Source organism: Protopterus annectens, chromosome 2.part0 (assembly GCF_019279795.1).
Source record: "Protopterus annectens isolate FY-2018-M chromosome 2.part0, PAN1.0, whole genome shotgun sequence".
NCBI lineage: Eukaryota > Metazoa > Chordata > Ceratodontiformes > Protopteridae > Protopterus > Protopterus annectens.
In genome coordinates, this window is record NC_056728.1 from 1,861,452,888 (window position 1) to 1,861,478,562 (window position 25,675).

At 37.2% G+C, this 25,675-nt stretch overlaps 1 protein-coding gene across 3 annotated transcripts in view; it reads right to left on the reverse strand.

Annotated features, from left to right (window-relative positions):
• Positions 1-25,675, reverse strand: part of AP5B1 (adaptor related protein complex 5 subunit beta 1) — a 218,477-nt gene that overhangs the window by 154,515 nt on the left and 38,287 nt on the right. For 2 of the 3 annotated variants that reach the window (XM_044061890.1, XM_044061889.1), the window contains exon 2: positions 17,951-18,106. In XM_044061890.1, the coding sequence (XP_043917825.1) occupies positions 17,951-18,100 (150 nt within the window). In that variant the 5' untranslated portion in view covers positions 18,101-18,106. Of the gene's footprint in view, positions 1-17,950; positions 18,107-18,404; positions 18,508-25,675 lie in introns of those variants that run through there. The other variant, XM_044061888.1, reaches the window with a different exon arrangement.

Sequence of the window (25,675 nt, forward strand, 5' to 3'; positions counted from 1 at the left end):
TAAAATTTGCAAAACAATACATGTGGGAAAATGTGTTATGGTCTGATGAGACCAAGGTTGAACTTTATGGCCACAATTCCAAAAGGTACATTTGGCGCAAAAACAACACTTCACAACGCATAACCAAAAGAACACCATCCCCACAGTGAAGCATGGTGATGGCAATATCATGCTTTGGAGTTGCTTTTCTTCAACTGGAACTGGTGCTTTAGTCAAGGTGGAGGGAATTATGAACAGTTTCACCTTCTGCTAAAAAGCTGCAGATGAAGAGGAACTTCACATTTCAACACGGCAATGACCCCAAGCATACATCCAAAGCAACAAAAGAATGGTTTCACCAAAATAAAATTAAAGTTTTGGACTGGCCCAGCCAGAGCCCAGTCCTAAATCCAATAGAAAATCTGTGGGGTGACCCGAAGAGGGCTGTGCACAAGAGATGCCCTCGCAATCTGACAGATTTGGAGTGCATTTGCAAGGAAGAGCGGGCAAAAATTGCCAAGTCAAGATGTGCCATGGTGATAGACTCCTACCCAAGAAGACTGACTGCTGTAATTAAATCAAAAGGTGCTTCAACAAAGTATTAGTTTACGGGTGTGAAAACACAACAAAGTATTAGTTTAAGGGTGCTCACACTTATGCAATCAGCATAGTGTATGTGTTTTATTTTTTATATTTTTCCCCTAACAGATTTGTTTGTTTTTCAATTGATTTGTACAGATCATAAGTCACATTAACAGTGGGAAAAGTTTTAAAATGATTTATTGTGGTCTCATTTTATTATATCACAAAAACATGGCATTTTAACAGGGGTGTGCAAACTTTTTATATCCACTATATATATATATATATATATATATATATATATATATATATATATATATATATATATATATATGGGTCTACTTTACATTACCGAAACTACACTTCACCGACACACAAAACACAGACCCCAAATAACCGAAACCACACAAAACCGACAACTCACAAAACCGAACACAATTACACCAACACAAACAACGTAAACTACACATGACACACAATGACATATCCACTAACCCTAACCCAAACCCTAACCCTAAGGTCCGACACTACCGCACAGTTACCCTACCCGCACCCTAACCCTAACTCACTTAACCCACCCCTACACCTAAAGACTGTCACTATCGTACACTTAACCTATCTGCACCCTAACCCTAACTCACTTAACCCACCCTAAAACATAAAGCCCGTCACTATCGCACACTCACCCTACCCACACTCTAAACCTAACTCACTTAACCCGTCCCTAAACTACAGTCCGTCACTATCACACACTTACCTTACCCGAACCCCAACTCCGACACTACCACACACTCACCTTTCCCACACCCTAACCCAAAATCCCACAATATCGCACACTTACCTGACCGCTCCTAACTCGTCACTATCGCACACTTACCGAGTCGCGCTCACACGTTGCCCTTGTCGGTCTTTCGGCTGTCGGCAAATCACCTTTTCGATCAACTTACCTGTCGGTCGTTTCGTCTCGGTCTTCTGTGTGTCGGTGAAGGGTCGTGTCGGTAATGTAGAGGGGACCCATATATATATATATATATATATATATATATATATATATATATATATATATATATACACATACACACACACATACACACGCACACATATATATATATATATATATATGTATATATATATATATATATATATATATATATATATATATATATATATATACACACACATATTTATGGATATATATTTATATTTATATATATATATATATATATATATATATATATATATATATATATAGATTCACTTCAGAAGACTGAAAGCCCAAAATCTTGAAATTTCAAATGACTGAAAACTCAAAATACTGAATCTCAGAATTATGAAAACACACAGGATACCAACACTTACTATATTCCAGCACAACTACATTCAGAAACAAATAAAAGATAAACTGTTTACCACTTCAAGTCTAAGCAGGAGGGCAAGCCCCCCTGCACCCCCTACCACCCCCTGCTACTTAAATACATCAACTCCGAGATCGCACTCCATAGAACAAAATGGCAAACATACCATTATGTGTTTCATAATTGACTGTTGTAACCTTAGTCATGTTCCCTTCTAACTTGCTACACTACAATAGAACTCATGTTAGTGCAGTGAAGTGCAATCTCGGAGCTGATATATTTAAGTAGCAAGGGGTGTGAGGGGTGCAGGGGGGATTGCCCCCTGCTTATACTTGAAGAAAAGTAATATGGTTTGTCTTGTATTTGTTTCTGTATTTACCTCTGCTGGAAAATAGTAACTGTTGGCATCCTGTGTGTTTTCAGTATTCTGAGATTCAGTACTTTGAACTTTCAAGATTTTGGTCTCAGTCTTTTGAATTTCAAGATTTTAGGCTTTTAGTCTTCTGAAGTGAATCCATATAGGCCACGGTGGTGCAGCAGTTAGCATTGTCCTCACAGCAAGAGGTTCTCTGGTTCGATTCTCGGCTGGAGTGCCTTCTGTGTGGCGTCGGCATGTCCTCTCTGCGGTCGAGTGAGGTTTAAAGACATGCAGGTAGGTGCGTGTGTGAATGGGTGTGCCTTCTTTTAAGGTTGGGTGTCGGGCTGGCACCTCAGCACTGTAAAAATCCACTGCCAATCATTAGCGGACCGGAGTTCCACTGTGGCGACCCCTAACTGGGAAAAGCCAAAAGACATTAGTTTAGTCTTCTGAAGTGAATCCATATTATATACATATATATATATATATATATATATATATATATATATATATATACATACATACACATACAGAGACACACACACAGTTTATGTATATATTACACACATTTTATACATATATCAGCAAGGAAAACTGGCCATTCCGACTGCTAGCTCACAGATCCCTATTCCCTCACAGACTTGAAACTCCAACACACTGAAACCAACTTGAAGTGCTATTTACCAGGGGAAGATTATCAAAAAAAAAAAAAAAAAAGCAGAAGACCCCCCCCCAAAAAAAAACAAAACAAAATACTAACATAACAGAAAAAAACAGCACAAAATAGGAATTTAGATTGCAACACAAAATGGACACACTGTACAGAAATAAAAGCAGAAAAATTTAAATAAAAAAATGAACAAGCACAGGAATCTGTCTAGTTCCAATCTCACCGACACGACTGTTGAGGAAAAAATAAGAAACAGAAAAACTAGTTGTCTTAAAACTTTGTTGATGAGCTCAGTCACAATAATTTCCAAAAAATATGAAACCCAGATAGTGTTCCAAAGCAACAAGCCTTTATTCATCACAGACAAGTGATCCTCAGTAACAAAAGACAGAAATACTTTACAATGTTAAACATATCAGCTTTTATACACTTAGAAGTAGGTCTGGCAAATATATGTATTGTTTAATTTTAAACCAGCCTATTCCAGGCAAACAACAGTCATCTGTGGACAAGAGATCAGGCACTGCAATGCTTGTTAAGTGGGTAAGGGAGCAGTAGTTTTAATGTTAGGGTTCTAAGTTACACTGATGACATGGCAAAGCAATTACTATGTAATTTTTATAAACAGGCCTGAAGTGCATTTTTTTAAATAAAGTGTAATGCATGTTTTATTAGTGAAATGCTATGCTTTATGCATTAATGATGGTTATGTAGATTTGAGTTTGTCATACATGAAGAAAGCTCTTTACTGTATTTCAAAATGCTATCCAATTTGTGATGTTTATTATGTTGCAGATGATTTTTTTTTCAGAACTGGGCTGGCAAAAAATGTACTTTGTACATTTACTGTGAAATATGCTAGTAAAGATGATTTTTTTAAAATAAAACACTGCTGTCTCAAAATGCAGTTTGGACAGCCTTTTCAAGACCCCACATTTAAACTGCTAATATCTTATGAGCAGATACAGGATGTCCGTCAAAGACATCTTAACAGTAAAGGGAGATAGGCTAAGAAGGCTTCCAGAAAAGCACACGGATAAAGCTGAGCAGTGTATCTTGATGGAACAATAAGACTGATTACAACACAGCACTCTGTCTTTTGGTATTGCCACTAAAGCCACTAGAGCTACCTCTAAATCCTTGCCTTGGAACCACTGTAGAAATCTTTTCCACTTAGATTTTATAATAATACGATTTCTAGCTTCTTGCAAAATTGTTACTTCTTCCTTCAGAAAGTTCCTTAGGTGGGATTAAAACTTTTTAGTCGCCATATCAAGTGCATACTGTGAATGGTAGGATGCAGGACTTTGGGACTCCTTGTTGACTCAGCAAAACTTGTTTCAGTGTAGAATGAGAGAGTCCTCTGAAAACTAAATCAAGAGGGAGAACCATGGCTGTCTCAGTGAACTTGTTGAAAAATCATTTAAATCCAATCTTCCCTCCTTTTCCTCTCTCCTGTGAAAGGTAAGCAGTACAGAAGTTGCCTTGTTCGTGATCTGGCCAGAACATCCTGAACCAATGACCAAAACATTTCTAGGTGTTCATATGCTGTATGTTCAGCTGTACATGTCTGGTCAAACAGTGTTCTTACATGTACTCATGTTGATTTGACTCCAGGGTTAGAGTGAATGTTTTTATGTTGTTCATTTCCTGTTTGTGGGGTTGATGTTTTTAGTGTCATCTGGAGATTATTATTTTGTTTTATCTTTTTGTATGTCTTTTACTGTTCTTGATCAGGTAATGTAGTTAAATTTAAATTTTGAATTTCATTGATGAGCTCAGTCACAATAATTTCCAAAAATCATGAAACCCAGGTAGCGTTCCAAAGCAACAAGCCTTTATTCATCACAGACAAGCAATCATTAGTAACAAAATTCAGAAATACTTTACAATGTTAAACATATCAGCTTTTAAATACTTAGAAGTAGGTATGAAAAATATTTGTATTGTTTAATTTTAAACCAGCCTATTCCAGGAAAACAATATTAACAGGGCCTTAAAAGTGCATACAAGAACAGCAAGTACCCACCCCCCACACACTACTACTGATTAGATCAAACTAAATCCTAGGAAAACACTATCTATCTATTTGCAACCCACATTTCAAAATCAGGTATTAAGGAAAACATAACGTATGTATAAAAAGACTGACTTTTAACTAAAATTACTTTTGGCTTACTAATGCAATAAAGCCTTCACATCAGGTCTGTGACAAGAACTAAAATCATACACATAGTACTTAACTAGCTAGATACAAGAAAAAAACACACAGAGCTAGCTAATCAAAAACATTATCCAATTAGAAAAGTATAAATATATATTTGTGTAATAATATCTAATAAGCACCAGTCCATATGTATTAGTGTGCATAAAAACTAAGCTATTTACAGCTCAGAAAAAAATGTCAGTGCTTTGCAGTCAAAAGAAAAAAAAATCTGTCATGACAGTTTTCATGTTTACAGCCCAAAAATGTCTATACAATGAAAACCAGTAGAAAAAACACACAAAAATACACAAACCAGTGGATGAGGTAAATAATAATGTATAAAAGTGTGCTTTGGCTGTAAGCAGCCCCCCCACCACACACACACACACACACACATCTTCCACTTTCTCTTATTCCCTTCTGTTAGCAAATAGTATCAATAACTGATCAATACTGTGTGTTTGTTTATTTAAACTATACCACAGTAGCCTACTGATACAAGGTTATCCTGGTTTTCCACCTGAGAAATTAAGACAAGACTTACAGTTTCAGAGCAGTCCTTGGTCAATTGTGATTGTTCTTAACACATACTTGTCTTGCTTTGGCTCATTAGCAGCAGTACAAAGAACTGCCTGCTCACACCCTTGCTCTCCCCTCCCCTTCCCTGTTTATTACATTAAGACAATCCCAGAGTTAATAAATATTACCTGTGGCAGGCACCATTTGTAAAACTACAATCCACTCTGCTACAGGCCCCATGAAGGCTCAGTGTCTCTCCAGTAAGTGTTTTACAACTGTAAATGCCTATTTATGTTGAATTGTATTAGACATTTTACAACTGTATATGTTTATGTTGCATTTCAAGCCTGTACTCCAATCTGCTTACTTACACTATCAGACTATTTACCCCACTCATAGGACCAAAAACTGGGACTGGGTTAGCCCCTAAACACTCAATAAGAATTAAAACTCAACTAGCACCCTGGCTAACAACAGACACCAAAACCAAAATAACAACTAGAGACAAAGCGTGGGATAAATGGCGCACTACCAAACTACCCCTAGATCGTATCAAATTCCAACAACTTAGAAATGAGACTAAAAAAGCCATCATACTAGATAAGAAAATTACTTCTACAATCTGCAACATAAACATCAGAATAACCCTCAAAAGTACTGGGCAGGCATAAATAAACTTCTCCAACCAGGCAAATCCACTACTCCAACCCCATGAACATTATCTGACAAGAGCCAAGAAGATATAGCCAATTCATTCAATACTTTCTTCACAGAAACCATCCAGTCATTAGCTAACCAACTTTCTCCTCCCCACACTTCTATAAACACTATACCCGACTCACCACTCTCTTTTAACTTCCAGCCAGTGTCCACATCCTTTATCAGATCCCTTTTGAAAAACTGAAGCCAACCACCCTTTCAGCCGATCTTCTGCCGGCTGAATACCTGCAAATTGCTGCAGATGTCGTAGCCTACCCTATCTCAATCCTAATTAACAGAACCATAATCGAGGCCTCAATCCCCTCAATTTGGAAAATATCCTATGTTATTCCACTCCACAAAGGAGGTTCATCCACAGAACTATCCAACTATAGACCTATAGCCATACTATCACCACTTGCCAAAATTATGGAAAAGTGCATGCACAACCAACTAATGCTCTATTTAACCCAAAATAAACTACTCACAGACTCTCAACATGGATTCAGACCCCATCATAGTACAACCACTGCCCTCCTCTCTTTTACTGAAAACATTAATCTTAACCCGAATAATAAAAAATATCCTCCGCTCTCTTCCTGGGCCTATCGAAGCCTTCGATATGGTAAACCATCAGTTACTTCTATATACTTTAAAAACCCTGTATCTAGATACTCCAGCCCTTGACTGGTTTCAAGCTTACCTCACTGGGAGACAACAAGAAGTAATGTGGCAAAACAAGCTCTCCTGCCTACTACCAAATACCATAGGAGTTCCTCAAGGTTCCATATTAGGACCTCTCCTCTTTTCAGTCTTCATAAACGACATCCAAACAGTCATCCCTGAAGCCACCTGCATTCAATATGCAGATGACTCGACTATAATATGTTCCAATGCCTATCTTGCAAATCTACTAACTACCACCCAACATAGCTTCACCAAAGTCGAAAACTGGCTTGCCAACCATCTCCTGATCTTAAATCCAAAAAAAAACAAGTTACTTCTCTTCTACCCAACCAATAGATCTCCGACTGAAAACTTCACTATAAAATCCAATAATGGGACCATCATCTCCCCAGACACCTATACAAAGCTATTAGGAGTAAACATTGACAATAAACTCAGATTTGATATACATATCAACCAAGCCATTAAGTCAGTCAACAAGAAACTTGGGACCCTATATAGAATTAAAGCCTTCCTTACCCCGAATGCCAGGGCAGCCATAGCCCGTTCACACCTTCTCTACCCTACTATATGCCTCTCCTGTCCTCACTCACCTTAACAAATCTGATCTGGCCAAGCTCTCATCCTGCTATAATCACATTGCCAGGTTCGTTACAGGCCTACCCTACAGAACACACCACTGTACTAACCTGAAAAAGCTTGGATGGATAGAATTCCCACACCTTCTTCACCAGTCCCAACTCATAGAGGCCTTCAAAATCCTTAAACAACCTGAGAATACCCCAGCACTAAAAACTTAATGACTCCCTACTCCAATCTAAGCTGCCTTCGCTCAGCAAACAGACTCCTTGTCCAAACAACTAAATCTCTCAACCTAGGTGGTGATGCGCTATTTGCCAACACCACTGGTAAAATATGTAACTCTCTCCCAAATAACATCACGCTTGCAACTTCTCTAAGTCAATTCAAAAATAGTCTAAAACTCCACTTCAGGTCACACTGGCTATGTCCTTGCTCAAACCCAGACTAGCTCTGTGCCATTAACTAAAACATAAACAACTAGCTAAGATGATAAGTACTTTGTATACTGTGATAAAGAAATATGTATCCTGTCTAACTCTATGTCATTATACTGCCTACCGTCCTTGCTAATATGTTATTAATGTTACATTTGTAGTAATCTCAGAAATAGTAATGGCAGTCTTGTACTTGTATGTAAATAGCCTATGTTTTTGTTAAGTTCTTTCAGCTCATTTACTGTACCTAATTATCAATGTAACTCTGTTGGAGCTTTTCTCCCCGGGCCTCCGCTGAAAAAGGACATGTATCCAGTCGGACCATCCCGGTTAACAAATGTAAAATAAATAATAATAAATAAATAGGTGCGTGCATGAGAGTGCACCAGTATGCTAAATGGGAACAGCGGCATGAAACCATGTGTTTTGAATCTACCGTTTAAATCTCTGGTGTGATGCAAGAGTGTACTAAATCAAATCAAAATTGAGGTAAAAGTAACTGACCATACATATATAATTTATACACATTCTAAACATCATTTGTTTATTATTTTAGTATGTTAGGTACCTTTAGTACATAAAAATATTTTGTCTTAAATTCCCTAAAAAAACTTTACAGACTGTGTGGCAGATTATGTAAATTCAACACACTCTTAATAGAGCAATAGTAAAGTCCTAGTTTCCTGAATGCATTTAATTTCAACTTCCATCATAATTTTTTTTTCTCTAACAATCCATTGATGTCCCCTTCAAGCTCATCCATCTCCACACACACAGTCCAGAATGATAAATTTAAAACCAGAATGTCTGGGGTGTTAAAATAAGTGTTTGGATAAGATGTTCTTCTGGCATTTACATCTGATGTCAGAAAAATGACCTGAAATCCTCCTTTTCAGTTATTTCATAGTCTTATTAAAATGCAGGGCAATCATTATGTTTGGCCCTATACACAACCTTTACAGTATTATAGTTAACCACCTGCTGAAGATTTCACTGTCTTTTTAAGATAGGGGCACGCAAATGAGTCACACTGCATCAAGTACTCACAGAAAGTGCAGTTAGGTAGTCCACAGAGTTGAGTACTCATGTCATCCTGGTGTTCCTTAATCTTCGTTTCCACAAAACGACATATGCTTCTGTTCTTTTTATATACAAAAGTAGGGTGTTCTCCTAAAACCCCTACAAGCTGCTGAAGGTCAGTGAGAGTGGACCAGTTCACTGGCTTTAACTGCACTGAAATTACAGCTGTAACTTAGAATGCGACTGTCCATACTTTTCTCTTTTGGGTTAGGGTGGCCCTGCTGCATAATTTTACCAAAAGGCCTACTCCACATAGGGTCCTTGTTAGTTTTAGAATCTCTAATGGAATCCAGGATCATATGTAACATGTTTGATTCATATCCTCTGGTTAAGAAATCATTTTCAAGATCATTCATATTTTTGAAGAAAGGGGCCACATCTGTGGTAATGCATGCTAATCTGTAGCCTTGTGATTATTACATTGTGCTTAGTTTTTACTGGAAGCATACTGTCTCTGTGAAGTAAGTACTTTACTCTTGTTGGTTTCCTGTATCAATTACTAATTAATCTTCCTCTGTCTTTATCAGTACTGACAGTCATATCAAGAAACTGCACTAACTGAGCTAATGGAAGTGGTACATTTCAGGAAGGAGGTGGAGCTACTGATGCAGTGGATGAACTCTGAGTTTAGATTTTTCACCTTGCCAGCAATAAATACATCATCAATAAAGTGAAGGTAGCTAGTCATTAATCACTGGTATTCACTCTGCAGCACAAATTCCTCCTCCCACTTGCCAGACAGACAAATGAGGGATAGACAAATGGAGGATGGACAGATATCCCTGCAGTCACCTGAGATACATGACTGCGGCAATTTGACCCTTTGTTATTATTCCAATCTAACACCAGAGGGATGCAGATGCAGTGACCATTTGGGGGGTTAACGGAGGCAGGCAGCATTCCTAGATAGGACCTAGGCAAAACTTATTAGTGCACCCCTTATTTTTAAAAAAGTTACTGTTTTTAAATTGAAATTGTAGAAAAAGGAAACAATGATTTAAATTGGCATATTTATCGCACAAAAAATTACACATACATTACATAATCAAAATTTAATTTTTCAGCAACAAAATAGATGACACTGTCATTAATTAATTATACTTTTTTTCACACAAACAAGAGTTCAGAGCTTGTGATCGATCTTACTTCACTAAAATGCACATTACTCTTGCAAAGTAAGACAGAACTGCAGTCATTCTGTTTGCACATAAGCACTGCCCCCATTCCAACTGCCTACCCAGAGAATTTGCTTTGAGCCTACAATGTTTAAAATAACAAAAATAAAAGGCCACAATTACATTATTGTATTTCTTTCACATCACATAGCCAAGAACTTGCACATGATCTTAGTTAAGTTCACTCATATGCACTGTACACATGCAAGAGTACAGCGTGTTTCAACAACAAAGCATTGACAACCTGTCCTATTTATCTTGACTACCCCTGCAAAACGATATTAGGTTAGAAAAATATGTGATCCTTAAACGGCTACCTAGAATACACTTCAGACCTAGTATCTCTTTGACTCCTGCCAGGATATTAAATTAAAAAAAAAAATAATAATAGTAAAGGAAGTAATCAACAGCCCCCAAAACACACAGACCACTAGTATCTGGATGACCATGCCAGACAGTGTATTACAGTATTAAAAAAAAAAAAAAAAAAAAAAAACAACAGTCCCCCAAAAAACTGCATCGCCAGTATCTGGTCAACTTTGCCAGCATAGTATAAAAAAAGAAACTCATGTATTTTAAATCAAAAGGTGCCTCAACAAAGTATTAGTTTAAGAGTGTGCACACTTATGCAACCAGCTTATTGTACGTGTTTTATTTTTTCCCCTAACAGATTTGTTTGCTGTTCAATTGAATTGTACAGGTTATAGGTCACACTAATGGTGGGAAAGGTTTTGAAATGATTTACTGTGGTCTCATTTTTTTATATTCAAAAACCTGGCATTTTAACAGGGGTGTGTAGACTTTTTATATCCACTGTATGTCAATCTTAAATGGCATTCCTCTTCAGACAGACACTGTCATAAGAGACTTGGGTACTTATGTGTTCAGTTCTCTGTTATTCGATCATCACGTTTCCACTATAGTCAGGAAATCCTTCTCTCTGGCCCAGTTAATTTCCAAGGGAATGTGTTTAACATACAGAAGTCATCTTGCCACTGCCCTCTTCTCTGATCTGATTAATCAGTGAATGCAATACTCACTTTAGGTTGTATAAACTGAAGCATACTGATAAACTAGAAAGGCTTCAAAGACACCTTACCAAGAAAAACCAAAGGCCTTAAATTTTTCATCTTTCTAAATAGATCAGCACAACTCTCACTGTACTCAGTGGTCTGCAGGCTGCTACGAGGTGACCAGTGTCTTGTTTTTGTGAAAGACCCAATTCTATTTGACCTTCTTGATAAACCAGTGGTTTCACAATCATCTGCCACTAGTGAGATAAATCTACGCCAATAAATAAACAAGATTCACTGGACACAGAAGTTCCTAGTGCAACATATTCCCAAATTTACAGAATAAGTTACAATGCACTAATATGACTATCTTTGAAGTTAGTCTTTATGACTGGGTAGGTACAGACAAATTTATACCAGGACTGTCATGTACAGACTTACTTAATCTGGGGTGTGGACACTAACAGATGCTTGAAAAGGGAGATAACAAATTTTTAAGTGTGCCTGCTTAAAGGTTTACAAGGCTAGGCATCTTCTTGTGCCCACTTGCCCAGTATTGTTCCTGTCTTCCACAAAGTAATGTTACAAACTAAGCAGATTCCCAAACCATGACAGGAGGTGTTAGCGGCAGTGACACCAAAGGACATTAAGGATACAAATATACATCCTTGTACAAACCAATTTCAGTGTTAAATTATGATTATATGATATTTATGGCTATTCTGGAAAAATTAATGGACAGTAACCAATGTGGGTTTGTCAGTGGATGGCAAACATCTGATAACATTTTAAAAACTACGCTATGAAAAATGCACAGAAGGTACACAAATTGTTGGTTACAGAGAGTCCTGATGCTGAGAAGGGCCTTTGACAGAGTGAAATTGCACCATCTAAAGTACATTTTGTTGGAATCTGGATTTCCGGTATATTTTGTCGATACGTTGAAGGTTATATATCCATGCTAGTATATCAATCAGTATGAGAATATTTAAAGGTATTCAAAATGTTATCTGTTATCACTGATACTTTTTATGTTCTACTTAGTGCATTTGGCTATGTGGGGTAAAAAAAAAACTGAACTGAAAGGTTATAAAATAAAATTAGGAAGTTTAAAATTTCACCATTTGCAGATTATATCCTGGTGTACTGGAGTGGCTCAGGAAAGGATATGGACAGGTTACTTCATATGTTAGATAAATTTGGAAAGGTGTCTGGCTATAAGGTGAATAAAACAAAAAAATGAGACTAATATCAGTAAATTGTGTCCTTTTTTTGATGTTTCAGAAAGACTGCGATTACTTACGGAATGATGAATATATTCCACACCCAGGAATCCGGTTAAAAGGAATACTTTTAGATAAATCTGTAACTAGAACTTATGAAAATATAAAAAGTACATGAAGGGAAGATCCCTGCAGATGAAAATGTACAGGATACAAACAATATATAGTTTTATCTTTTGCTGTTGAATGTGGTTAACGCATTCACGGCTAAGGTGCCAGGAAGTTTTCTGAAGTCAGCAAGGAATATGATGTGTGATTATGTACTGCAAAAAAGGCTAATAGAGGAAATAATAGAATACATTAACAATGTCAAAAAATTAGGTGGGCTGAATCTCTTGAGTAACAGTGTGTGCTGTGCAGGTTAAGGCAATATATCTGTTAACAACACACAGTTATAAGGCACAGTAGTACTGTTTAAATTCTTGATGAAGCAGAAGAAAAGATCTGATATGTATTGCACTAGAGAAAAGTACATCAATATGTGACAAGCCAAACCATGCATTTTCTGTGTTCTCTGTTAAACAGGGAAAAAGTTGTTCCTTAGGCAAATTATGTGTTGTTAGTTTGAAAGTACACTGGTAAACAGCCAAAGAGAAAGGTCAGAAACACTGAAGAAGTAGGAAAATAGAAGTATTTTTGGGAACAGTTGAAAGAGAACAAAGAAGGCAGCAAATGAACACAGATGCAGCATAAATATAAGTTACTGGGCTTTTGCAATGGAATATGAAGGAGGTTTGATTAATGCAGCTCTACAAGCAAGCAATAATGCCCAAAAGGGTGTGTGTTACTGTATAAATAAAGCCCACCCAGAGGTATTATGAGGCCTGCTGGGCAGATGGCCTCTACACCCCTGGAACTAACACACATCCTGGAGAGCATTATTGCCTTAGAGAATGGGCCGTCTGTAAAATTGTTGTTTCACTTACTTACTTTTTTTTATTTCTATATTATTTTTTTTTTGTATATTTTTGATGTAAACTACTTCCTCTGACTAAAGTTTCAAAGTTGCTGCAGTATATGTAAATGGTATTGGAGGAAGCATTTTACATCCAACATATAACAGTTAAAAAATATCTAGATATTCATTTTTTGGTCCCTTATTCCTAAAATGTATGGATTGGTCCCAGTCATTTTGGAGTGAAGTCACTAAATGATATCATACATTTGATTTTTGGAATTTATTTCCTACAGAAAATTCATGCCAAAACAAATCCTGTTATTTAAGCTACTTTGTGATTTTTTAAAAACAATATTTAAAATTTGTTTGTGTTTTGGAGCCTTTGTTCCCCCTTTATTTCAGAGGTTGAGAGGTATGTAAACCTCGTAACTACTGCTGCCACTGATCAACTGACCTCACTCTCTTCTCTGTCATACACCCACACATACCTGTGCTTAAGAAAATGCACACTACCACAAATAGTATTATTCAAACAATTCTGTGATTTTTATAGCAGCAATATTTAAAATATGTTCCTGTTCTGAGCCTTTGTTTCCCTTTTATTTTAGGCTTTATTCAGATATCTTGTGCCAAGAGAACTAGACTCTTAACTGCTGCCGCCAATGTTTGATCGCCCTCACTCTTCACTCTCTCTCTCTCACTTACATACACCATGCTTTCATGCATGCACGCACGCATAAACTCACACACAGACGGAAACAAACACATACACAATTTGTTTCATTTCGTTTTTACACTCGGCAAACAGCAAAAGCACTGTTTAGTGAGTGTAAAATAATGGCTTAATCGATCTTGCTCACATGCACGCATACACTCAGACACAAACACACTTTTTTTTAATATTCTTTTTTTTATATTTTACACTCATTAATCTGCAAAAGGACTGCTTAATGATTATAAAATAATGACGGATGTTAGGTTACTTTCAGTCCGAGCTGCACAGCAGCTTGATATGCTGCCTTGAAGCTGCGGACTCGTTTTTCAGTGGGCATTACCTGTAGTTTAACATCTTGCTAGAAAACATTCATTCTCCGATCAAGGTGCCTATCTACAGGTCACCCATTCTCTAAACAGGGATAATATATTTGTTAAAAAGGGTTCCTCTGCAATCTGCTACATTATCACTGCAGGCTAGATATGTTGCACTCCTAAAGAAGTTGATTAGCATGAAATAAGAGGCATAGAGGGAACTTAATGTACAGAAAGTAGAGAAAATCAGGGAAGAATGGAGTCATGAGCATTTTGATACACCTCAGAGCTTGAGGGAGATGTGGTGAAAAGCATATGCGAATAGGATGTACTAGGTATGTGAGAACATATTTTTGGTAGTCGTAGTGTTTAGAAATATTTATAGATGAACTAGCAGGTTTACATACATCATCTTTTCAAAAGAATTTGCAAATTGTAAAACAGTTTATGTTACTGAAATGCAACAAAATATTCAAAATGACTGGAAAGAAAATGCATTTTTTTCATAACTTCAGTGCCCAAGAAAACAAACTAAGACCGTGCTAACTGCTAAATACATAACCGTGATAGTGGATGAATTAGACATTACAGAAAGTCAAATAGTGAAGAAGACTTCTTGACAGAAGTACATTTCGAAGGTGGTTACCATGGAAAATCAACAATTAAGAGATTGACTTGTGTTATGGGTGGGAAGATAAGCCAGATTGGTAGAAACCTTTGAATAATAAATATACTTTTCTAAGTTACTGCTAGAGCTGGAAAAATAATGAATCCTTATTGAAATACAACTGGAGGAGATGTAAATACAAGAAATATACAAACATACATGTAAAGATTAGGTATAGACAAGCATTCAGTCAATAAATAAAATACAGTTGTTTAATACTTGCTTTCAAATTTTCTCTTCTTGTTTATTTCTTAGAAGTATGTCAATTACCAGAAGGCATCAAAGGAAAAGCAATTAGAGAATGTGAAATGTTCAACATACAACAGTACAAAAGAAGAATGCAACATACACGTATTTGATGATGTCACTGGTTATATTCTTAAATTGATTTTGAGATTTTTTTTTTCATGTTGACCAAATAGAGAAGTGCTTAAAAATGACTGAAAGAAAACCACCTGAGAACAGATCCACAAAGAGGACTATACCCCCTGTATGCACCTTACTTAATATAATCTACACCAGTGATGGTGAACCTATGACACACATATCAAAGGTAACACACCATGACGCTTTGGGTGACACGCCAGCGATCACCAACACCCAAGTTACCAAATACACTGCTTTTGCATTCGTTGCTCATGTGAAGTGCATTGAATTATTTTATACCAGGAGTCAGTTCACCAACACTGCTGCAGAGGTAAGGAAGTTCTTAACCTCAAAGTATTTTGGTATACTGTCTCCATAGAGTCTGCCAAGGGCAGTGCTGACATTGTTTTCCCTTTCTGGTTACACTTCTGCAAAGGGGCAAGTAGTCTGCATTTCTAAGAGTGTGCTGTTTTACATTCCTCTCAACTGTCCCTCGTAATCCCTCCTAAAGCTGGTGACGGTTTACACTTAAGAATGACAATAATTAGATTTATAGACTTATTTTACTTCAGAAAATGTATATTAATTCACGTTCATTTTTTTCTGTCATTGTCTCAAATTAATAGCACTAGTAGTTTAAAACTGTCCATGTCTCTTATTTTTAGAGTTGTCCCTGCTTCTGTTGAGATTTATTCCTGATATATTGAGAGCTATGCTGTTTTATTATTCATTTATTTTACTTAATATTTTTTTTTTGGGGGGAGGTGACACACCAGCAGAATCAAGTTAGGCATTTTCCAAATTTTTGCCACACCGAGCCCAAAAGGTTTGCCATCACTGATCTACACTGACATTGCCCCACCTAGAAGGAAAGGGAACCCTTTAAGGGCTTTTCTTTTCACAAACTTTATCAGCTGATATCCTAGTTCAATCCATTTGATACAATCACAGTAAAATATTTACAAAGGAGGTAACTTGAAATGCTGAGACAAAGGGGATCCTGTCTTTGGAAAAGTTACACTGTAGTCAGAGACAAAACTTTCTTCATAGTAGATTATGTTGTACAAATCTGTACACATACAATGTCAGAGGTCAGTATGCTATGCACAGTATTCATATCAGCAGCAAAATGCTAACAATATGATGGACCTGTGGTGTTAAAGGACTAAAGCTGGTTAATATTCTCTACTATGTTGAAAAAGACAAACAAATAGGTGCATGGGTATTCACAGGTCAGTCAGCCAGAGCTCATGGTTTTCGCTAAACCAGAACAAAACAAACAAAAAAATCACTTGGCTAATAAAAACATCTGTCAGCACTGTTTTTAACTAGTGTGACACAGTCCCCCACCACTTCAGATGGAGACTTTGACAAGAGAGGTAAAAGGTACAGGGTTTGATTCACAAATGGGACAATCGGATATGCTTAAAATGGCCCACAAAAGCAGTTAGCTTAGTACTAATGTATGAACCTATGAAGAGATGGCAGCCAAGAAACTCGTGTCATCCTTTTGTTTTTTTTGGGGGGGGGGCAGGGACATTAGCATACTGTAAATGACCTATAACCCTGGCAAGCATGGGACAACAGCTGCAATGACCTGGAACAGTGCAAGCACTTCCACACAAGCCACATTTCCAGGCTTTCAATCAAAGTATGCTCGTGAGGTCAGACAAAAACAGTACCAACCCAAAGGATGAGAAGTCAGTGTTAGCAGCTCACTCCTGTGACTCAGACATGCACTATTTCACAAAGCATTTGGGTCCTTCTTACAAGGAGTATTCAAACCTGGATCTTCCTAAGGTGCAGTCAGGGCTTGATCATTCTGTGCCACAAAGCAGGTTTAACTACAGTTACTTCCTTAACTCTATACTTCTTTATTTCAGTTGGCAGACTTTAAAAATTCCATACAGAGTACTCTTTCAGAAATATTGGGTGATCAAATGGGTGTAACTAAGTAAATGATTTTTTTGAGCTGGGGTACAGGATCTGAATGCCTACAATAGTAAGGCCTTGCTAAGTTTAATTCTGGTTGCTACCAAAAAAGCAATTACTGGAAAATGAACATCAAAGTCTAAACCACCTGTATCTGAAGTACTGAGTATTGTAACAGAGACACAAGAACTGAAAATGGATCTTTAGAAAAGGGTAGCAGCAAACTACAAAGAAAAAATAAATAAAAGCCCTGGGAACGGTACATGCAGAATAATGTATGGAGGAGTGAGGTTAAGGAAAGGGAGAAACTCATCACTTTATATAACATTAGACTGATATGCAGAAGAACATATGAGATGTATATAATGCCTGCAACTGGGAATATGCCAATATACTTTTTATTAACAAGTGTACTGTCATTCTTAGGAGTACATACCTTTATGCTCTCACTTATACGATAGTCTCTGAGATTCAGGAGTATCTCTGACAAAAATGTGTCTGCAGATGTCCTAGAAAGAAACAGGGAAGGGCTGAAATGAAATTCTGCCACATGCTGTGACAAAATATCTCCACTGTTTGCTGCCATCAGACCCTGAAAAGCAAAAATCAGAGATCAGCCTGTTGTGTTAAATACACACGTCAGTCAACACATTGCTATCCAAAGCAGATAAATCTGGATAAAACTGCCTCAAAAATGTAACATTTTGCATTGATATACAAAATAGCACCACAGCACTCTCCAAAGAGATCAGATAGACGGCATGTAAAATTAATACACTTTTGAGCCTGAACACAAATACAAATGATTACCTGCACTTTATCACCAATATTTAGTTATACACAAGTAGCATTTTAACAAACTGCATACAGGCTCCCAGCAACAAACTTACCTCAACATTCTGCATTCAGAGTTGGTTACAAGTTAAATGGATGATATGAGGCTTTCCCATAAACAGGGGGCGGCCTACTTGTGGATCATTTTAGGGGGGTTGCGTTCATTTTACCAGGTCATCTAACAGTGATTCCTAAGAAGCGATCAGATGAATCATATCCTTATCAGCATCTTCAACATTTTAAAACTCATTTAAATATTTTTCAGTTAACAGCAGCAATATTTGACATATTTAAATAAAAACAAATGCATTTGTACAATAAACACTAAATTATTCAGCACAAAAAAATCTACAGAATTACTGTTTTCTTATACTTCAAAAGCCTTTTAGACATAGATATTAGGTAAAACGAAACCTATGTTAACAAATAGACAAAAATTTAAGCATGCTAGCCTAATAAGAATGCAAAAAAAAGTGTTCAGCATTGAAATATCTACCTTGTGGTGTTTTGTGTCCATTTTTCAGTTAATAAGTAAATACAAATAAGAGACACGAAAGCTAATTTTTCACATTCCATGACAAATGTGAAAACATCACAAACCAAAAAATGACAGAAAAGTACTGAGAACACAAAAGTCATGCTGGATGGGGTGATGATGAGAACCACCATGCAACTAGTATAAAAAGTATCTACGAGTTGATACCTCTCAAAGCAGAAAACTAGGACTTTGGATAAGCTGTGAAACACAACAGCTTTTTGCTAAAACAGGAGCATAAGTGGTACTTCTGATAAAATTAAATGCCATTTTGGCAAATGAGAAGACTAAGAAACAATCCCTCATAACTCCCCACAGTTGTAATCTGTGTGTTTAGTTCGGTTGCAACTTCTGGAATTCCTGACTAGCTGCAGAGTTAAGACCAGTTAGCATACAGTACAATGGGTCCCTTCTGGTTACTGCTTCTCAACTCAGATACTGGAAGCTTATGTGTAACTGCAGCTTTGTGATACTGCGTTAACCAACTCCTAAAGTGATAAATTCATAACAGTCTAGATAACTTACACCAATTAAAAACTAAAAGTATTAAAACACCATAGTTTGCAGTAATACAGGCAAAACAAGTTATTACTATTTACCATAATTTGGATTTGTGAACAAAGCTGTGGCAGTAGGAAATAAGAGGAGTTATGCCATAATCTTAAGAATACTCAGTACACAGCTTGGCCTCATGGCACAGAGAGCTGGAGCAGTGACTGCACCCAAGGAGATGGGGTTCAATTAGTGTCCCTAGCACTGGAGGAGCCAGGCAGAGAGGACTGAATGGGCAGTGCCCGGGGGGGGGGGGGGGCATCTGATAGTCTTGGTTCCACCTACATAACAGCTGAACTGTCTAAGCACATCAGTGCAGTGAAAGAGACTCGGTTTTGTCTGGAACACTGGAAAAGAAAACACAGTCAAGTGAACTGACTGATTCAGATTAGTTTCAATTAGTTTCAGTGACTATTGTAAGCACAAAGGAAGGATTTGTATGCAAAAACTCTCTGTAAAACATGTGGCTTGATAGAATGCAGGGATGTCGGGAGGCGTACGCACTGTACTGATTTCAGTACAACTTATTTAGAAGAGGGGGTAGCTTTTTTAATAATAAAAAACAGCGCGGCTCCTTTAAGTTACATTTACATACCAGCCAGTCGGAATTGAGCTCACATACCAGCCAGTCGGAATTACATCATCACGTCATGTCCAGCTGGCTGTCTGTGAGTGGGAAATGTGCATAGCTAATCACAAATGGATTATCGCTGTGGAAGGTGAACGGATTATCAGGTAAGGGGTTCTTGTGTGTGAGCGGGAAATGTGCATAACTAATCACAAATTGATTATCATTAAGGGATTAACAGGTAAGTGTGTGTGTGTGTAAGTACACCTGGTTACACTACTGTTTATTTTAATTTTTTTTCAGTTGTCAGAGTTTACCGCCAAAAAAAAAACATATCGACTGAGTATTTTAAGAATGACAATTACCAAGTTGCGAAGAGTACCTTAGTAATGTTTTTATATATCATTATTTTTCAAAGAAGAAAACACTTTTCACAATATGTTGTAATTATGCTTTCAAGTTAATGTGGTTCATTATGACAATTGCATCGTTTGTTTGTGTCTTTTGGCTTTTCCCGGTTAGGGGTCGCCACAGCGGAACTCCGGTCCGCTAATGATTGGTAGTTGATTTTTACGTGCCACGTTACCAGCCCTGACGCACAACCTTCAACGAAGGTACGCCCATTCACGCATGTCTCCATGCAAAAGACGCTCTAGCTGAGAATCTAACCGGACAGCGTCTTACTGTGAAGCGACAACGCTACCGCAGCATCACCACTGCAGTTTTATGACAATTGCTTCGTATGATGTTAAAATTCTCTTTGCATTCCTTTACAGGAAAACTCCACAGCTTAACTCAAAAATGTGTGTTTTTCATTATATCTGTTTTTTCAGTCATTTTAATGCATTAAAATAACTCTGGGTTCTTCTTAAAAGATTTTAATATGTTTTCCACAACTTGGCTGTCATGGGACCTGACATATTAATGAGATCATGTTTTAGTGTTTTCTTTTCTCCTTCCCAGAATCCATTTCAAGCCTTTTTGTATTGGTCATGCTAAACATATGGAAGTGATGATGTTTTCCTATCTCAATGAGATACAATATCAGCCATACCGCTCCAGCTCTTTACATAATTCTGGACATAGCCTAAAATAATGGGGGACAAAGGCACAAAAAATATGGACATATTTAAAGTACTGCTCTTATAAACTTAGAAGGTTGCTAGAATCATACAATCTATGTTAGCATGTATTTTCTGAATAATATAAAGCATGAAACTTAAATGTATGTCATAATTTACTAACTTCAATACTAAATGATTTGCCAGAAAAACATACATTTTATGAAAAACGGACCAAAAATATGAAGCACAAATCTGGACATTCTGTGAAAATCTGAAAGATTGAGAGTTATGATAGCAGCAGTATGGAACACAAGTATCTTAAACACCTTCTGTAGCAGGTGTGCTGGCATTTTATCCCTGAATGATGATCATAAACATTCCTCTCAGAGCCATTTATAAGCTATTCAGTTATTTTACAACTCAAGCCAAAGAAAATATAAAGCGTCCAGGCTTTTGTAAAGATTGTCATCTCCAGTCCTATGCTATGAACACTGGCACACCGTGCCCAAGCTCTTCCTGAGGTGTCAGAGCTAGCATTGCAGCCCAAGAACTGTTAACACTTCACAGATCTTGTTCTGCAGGTCACCAGTTTCTGCAACTGGTGAAATATGTTTTTGTTATACTGAATGTTGGGGAAATGTACAGATTCCCCCATTATTGTTTTTGTTGTTTGTTCAGGTTTTTTTATGCTAAGGTGTGAAGTGAGAAATGAATTTGTATTCCCTCATTATTGGCTTTGTTTGTCCAGGTTTTTTGTGCTAAGAGGTTGAGCGCTATCTAAATGATAGCCATTAAGTTTCAGTCTTGCTATTTTTCAACCTGCTGATTTAGCATAGTGGTATGTTGCACTGACTGTAGTGCATATGGTTCTGGGCTCAAGACATGCATGGTGGTAACACAGCATTTTATTCTAGCAACTTTCCAAAATTATACAAGCAATATTTAAAATGTGTCCCTGTTTTTTGGGCTTTTGCCCCCCCCCCCCCCCCCCAGTAAATGTTGGCTTTTTCCAGATTTCTTGTGCTGCAAAGTTCAGAGATACAGTTGAGTGTCGAGTACATTTTACAAGGAGCAGAGAGCTGCAGGGGAACTGAAGTTTAGTGCTGCTTAAGCTAAGTCTGCTGGTATTGTTAATAGCACAACAGGTAGTGTACTTGCTTTTGATGCAGAAGGCTGTGGGTTCTTCTCCCACAGTAGGTAGATGCATTGCTGATACTGTACTGTGTTGTATAGGAGGGGTGGACGCTGTAGTCTTTTTTGGCGAAGATATCTAGTAGTAACTATGAACCTGTTATCAGTTTGCCATCCATTCCCTATTGCAATATTACTAGCGTATCATTTTTTTTAATGCAACATAGGCAATTTATTCCTCAAGGGCAACAGGCACTTTATTTGTAGATGAAACCATGAAATATAAAGTTGTTTGCTAGCAACAGCAGCCTCTTCATTAGTTACAGATTTCTTTAATGTGGAATTATGTAGATGGCTTTTACTAGTTCTGAGATTGTGCACATTTACTGATACTGGTGGACTGTAGAAGTTTGAGTAGACTTTTATGATGGAAATGTTCTGAACTGGGCTGTTTTGTCATTATTGGTGCATGCATTTTTTTTCATTGTTTACTGGAAAAATGTTCAAAACAATAAATTTAAAACACTCTCTAATAACTATACTGATTTGTACAAGGAATATAATTTAATACAATCAGAAAGGTGTATCAAAGAGCACGTGTATGTTTCATGTGCAAGGGACCTATGATTTGAAAACAGCCCAAAGTTAATCTTTATCTGCCACTGGCAAAATGTATTTTCTTTGAATGTGGGTTTCAATGCTGTTTCAATGAATGTGAGTTTCAAGGGCAGAGAAGTTTTAATGCTAAGTCTAGTCTCATTGTGAGACTACATTGCTTTGTTTAGCAGGTATTTATCGGTGTTCATGCTGTAAAATGCAAAATAAAACTTTTCTGGCAAATCACTTAGGAATGAAGTCACTAAATAATGACCGATGTTACGTTTCAGACGTCAGTCTTCAGAAAAATGCATGCTAAAGCAGGACCTGTCTTTATGTTCATACAAGATCAATTTTTAGTACTGTTTGTATGTTCCCCTAATATATTTGGCCTTGTCCAGATTTCCTGCATTAAGAGGTTGAGAGGTACGTGCAAGTAAATCACTTTATAGAATTAGGAATATCCAAACCTCTCAACTATCCCCAATTTTGGCTCAAAATGTTGCTCTCCCCCTAATAATCCATCCACAAAATAGCAATTTTGGAAGAAAACGTGGAGGGTTTACAATTATAACTAACTGTAATGATCAGAGTTATACATTACTTTTATTTCAGAAATGCATGTAGATTCTCTAATTTTGTCAGCTGCTCAAGTTAACAGGGCTCATATTAAAATGGTGTCCCTTCTTTGACAGGTCCCCAGCTGTATTGTCTGGCAATTTTATATTTTTGCATCACTTTTTTGGTCCGTTTTTCATAAAACTGCGGTTTTCTGGCAAATTAGTGGCAAATCATTACAGACTGAAGTTAGAAAATAATGGCAGACATTTGAGTTTCAGATTTCATACCTTTCGGAAAATCCGTACTAATGCAAGACCTACTACTATTCTAATTCTTTCTAAGTTTATAAGAGCAATATTTAAAAAAAAATGTCCTTATTTTTGGGCCTTTGCCTCATTTTTATTTATGGGTTTGTTGCTCTAAGAGGTTGAGAGGTGTATGTGTGTGTGGTAGGTAGGTAGTATACCTCTCAACTGTCCAAATTTTGCAGAATGTCCAGATTTTTGCCCCATATTTTTTTGCCTGTTCCTCATAACTTTTGTGATTTTCTAGAAAATCATTGAAGGCTGAAGTTGCTAAATAATGACAGATATTTGAATTTCAGACTTCATGTCCTTTAGAAAAATTCATACTAGCACAAATTCTGTTATTTTAGCAACTTTCTCATACTAGCACAAATCCTGTTATTCTAGCAACTTTCTACGTTCACGAGAGCATTATTTAAATTCTGTCCCTGTTTATTTTAGGCTTTGTCCATATTTCTTGCACTAAGAGTAGGTAGGGGTGTGTTTGTGAATGAAACACCCTAGTTAGGGGTAGCAGGTAGTTAGTAATTTACTCAAGCTCAAAACCTGTACCTTAGTGACAGAAAATAAAAACATGAATCCTCTACCCCAACTACCTTGCTGCATTTTTCAAAGAACTGACTTTCAGGTTCATTTTCAAGTCAAGGAACCGAGTTTGAGTGAATCTATATTATATTACCGAAGAGGCATTACAGCGAATGTCTCTTCATCAACACTAAAAGAGCGAACCATGAATTACGAGAATGGCCGTAGCTTGGCTGGGGAGGGGGGTAGCAGTTTGAGAGCTGTGAGTACAAATTTGAAAATCCTAGCTACACCCCTGATAGAATAAAGCTACAACTGATTCTTGGCGGAAGTAATTGCCACTAAAATAAGATCTTCATATAAATATTTCAGTTCTGCTAATGCAGATGGCTCAGATGGTGAAAAGCAGGTTTTTCCAACATGCAATAAATACTCTATCTCTAATGGGGGTGAGCAGTAAAGTCATGAGGTTCTGGAATGAAACAGCCATCAGATGAACTTGGAAGGAATAACAGGTCTGTATCAAAAAGTTCTAAAAGAACTCAAGATCTCCATCACTGGTGCTGCAAAAAAGGTCCAAAGTATGTGCTGTAGCCCGTATGGAAAACCTCTCCCGTTTTTTTCTTGTGCATTTTACGGTTAAATAGTCTCTGGAAGGATTAACATCTAGGAATTAGCCCAGTCAGCAGACTTATCAGTAGAACTGAAGTAACAAAGCTGTCAGCTTGAGGATGGGAAAGCAGAATGGACCTTGCTGGACAGCTGAGCCAGAAGTTTCTAATGCAGCTACAGTCAGATGGTAATGGCTATGTTCAGCACAGAGGGCATGGGCTAAAATGGCCAGTCAAAATTACCTCTGGCTTGGAAAGTCTCACTTTCTGAGTGAATTTTATTGCCACAAGAAAAGTGAGAAATGGAGTAAACAAACATGAGGCTAGGGTATCACAAGAACATCCTAACTCTGCCACTAAGCAGTGGAATCAGGAAGAATTGCCAACTACAAATACTGTTATTTCCATGCACGATTTATTTGTCTGCATTGTTTGTTACATTTTTGCACTCTAAACCATTTTAGAGTGCTCTGTGTGTTACCACTGCATTTAAAACAATATACTGCCCTTCATTCCAGTCTACTCATTGTTTGGATTACGTTTGAATTGATCACTTGCTGCACTTCAGGCAACTTCATTGTTTAAGATGGTTCTTTCTTCTACTTCACATCCAGTTTAGTTTTGAGCCTGTACAAAAGGTGTCTTGTTTGCACAAAACTTTTCTCCATGCAATGATTACTTAAAAACAGCCAGAAACCATTGACTTAAAACTTTCTTGCTATCTCCACAGCCAGCTTGGTAGATATTTGTGTCCTGAGGAAATGTACAATTACCTTATGTTTAAGCAATAACCCACACCTGGGTGTGGGTAATGCCGGATTTACCCACGGTTGGTGTGGTTTGGTCACGAGGGCAAAGCCATTTAACATAGCGAGACA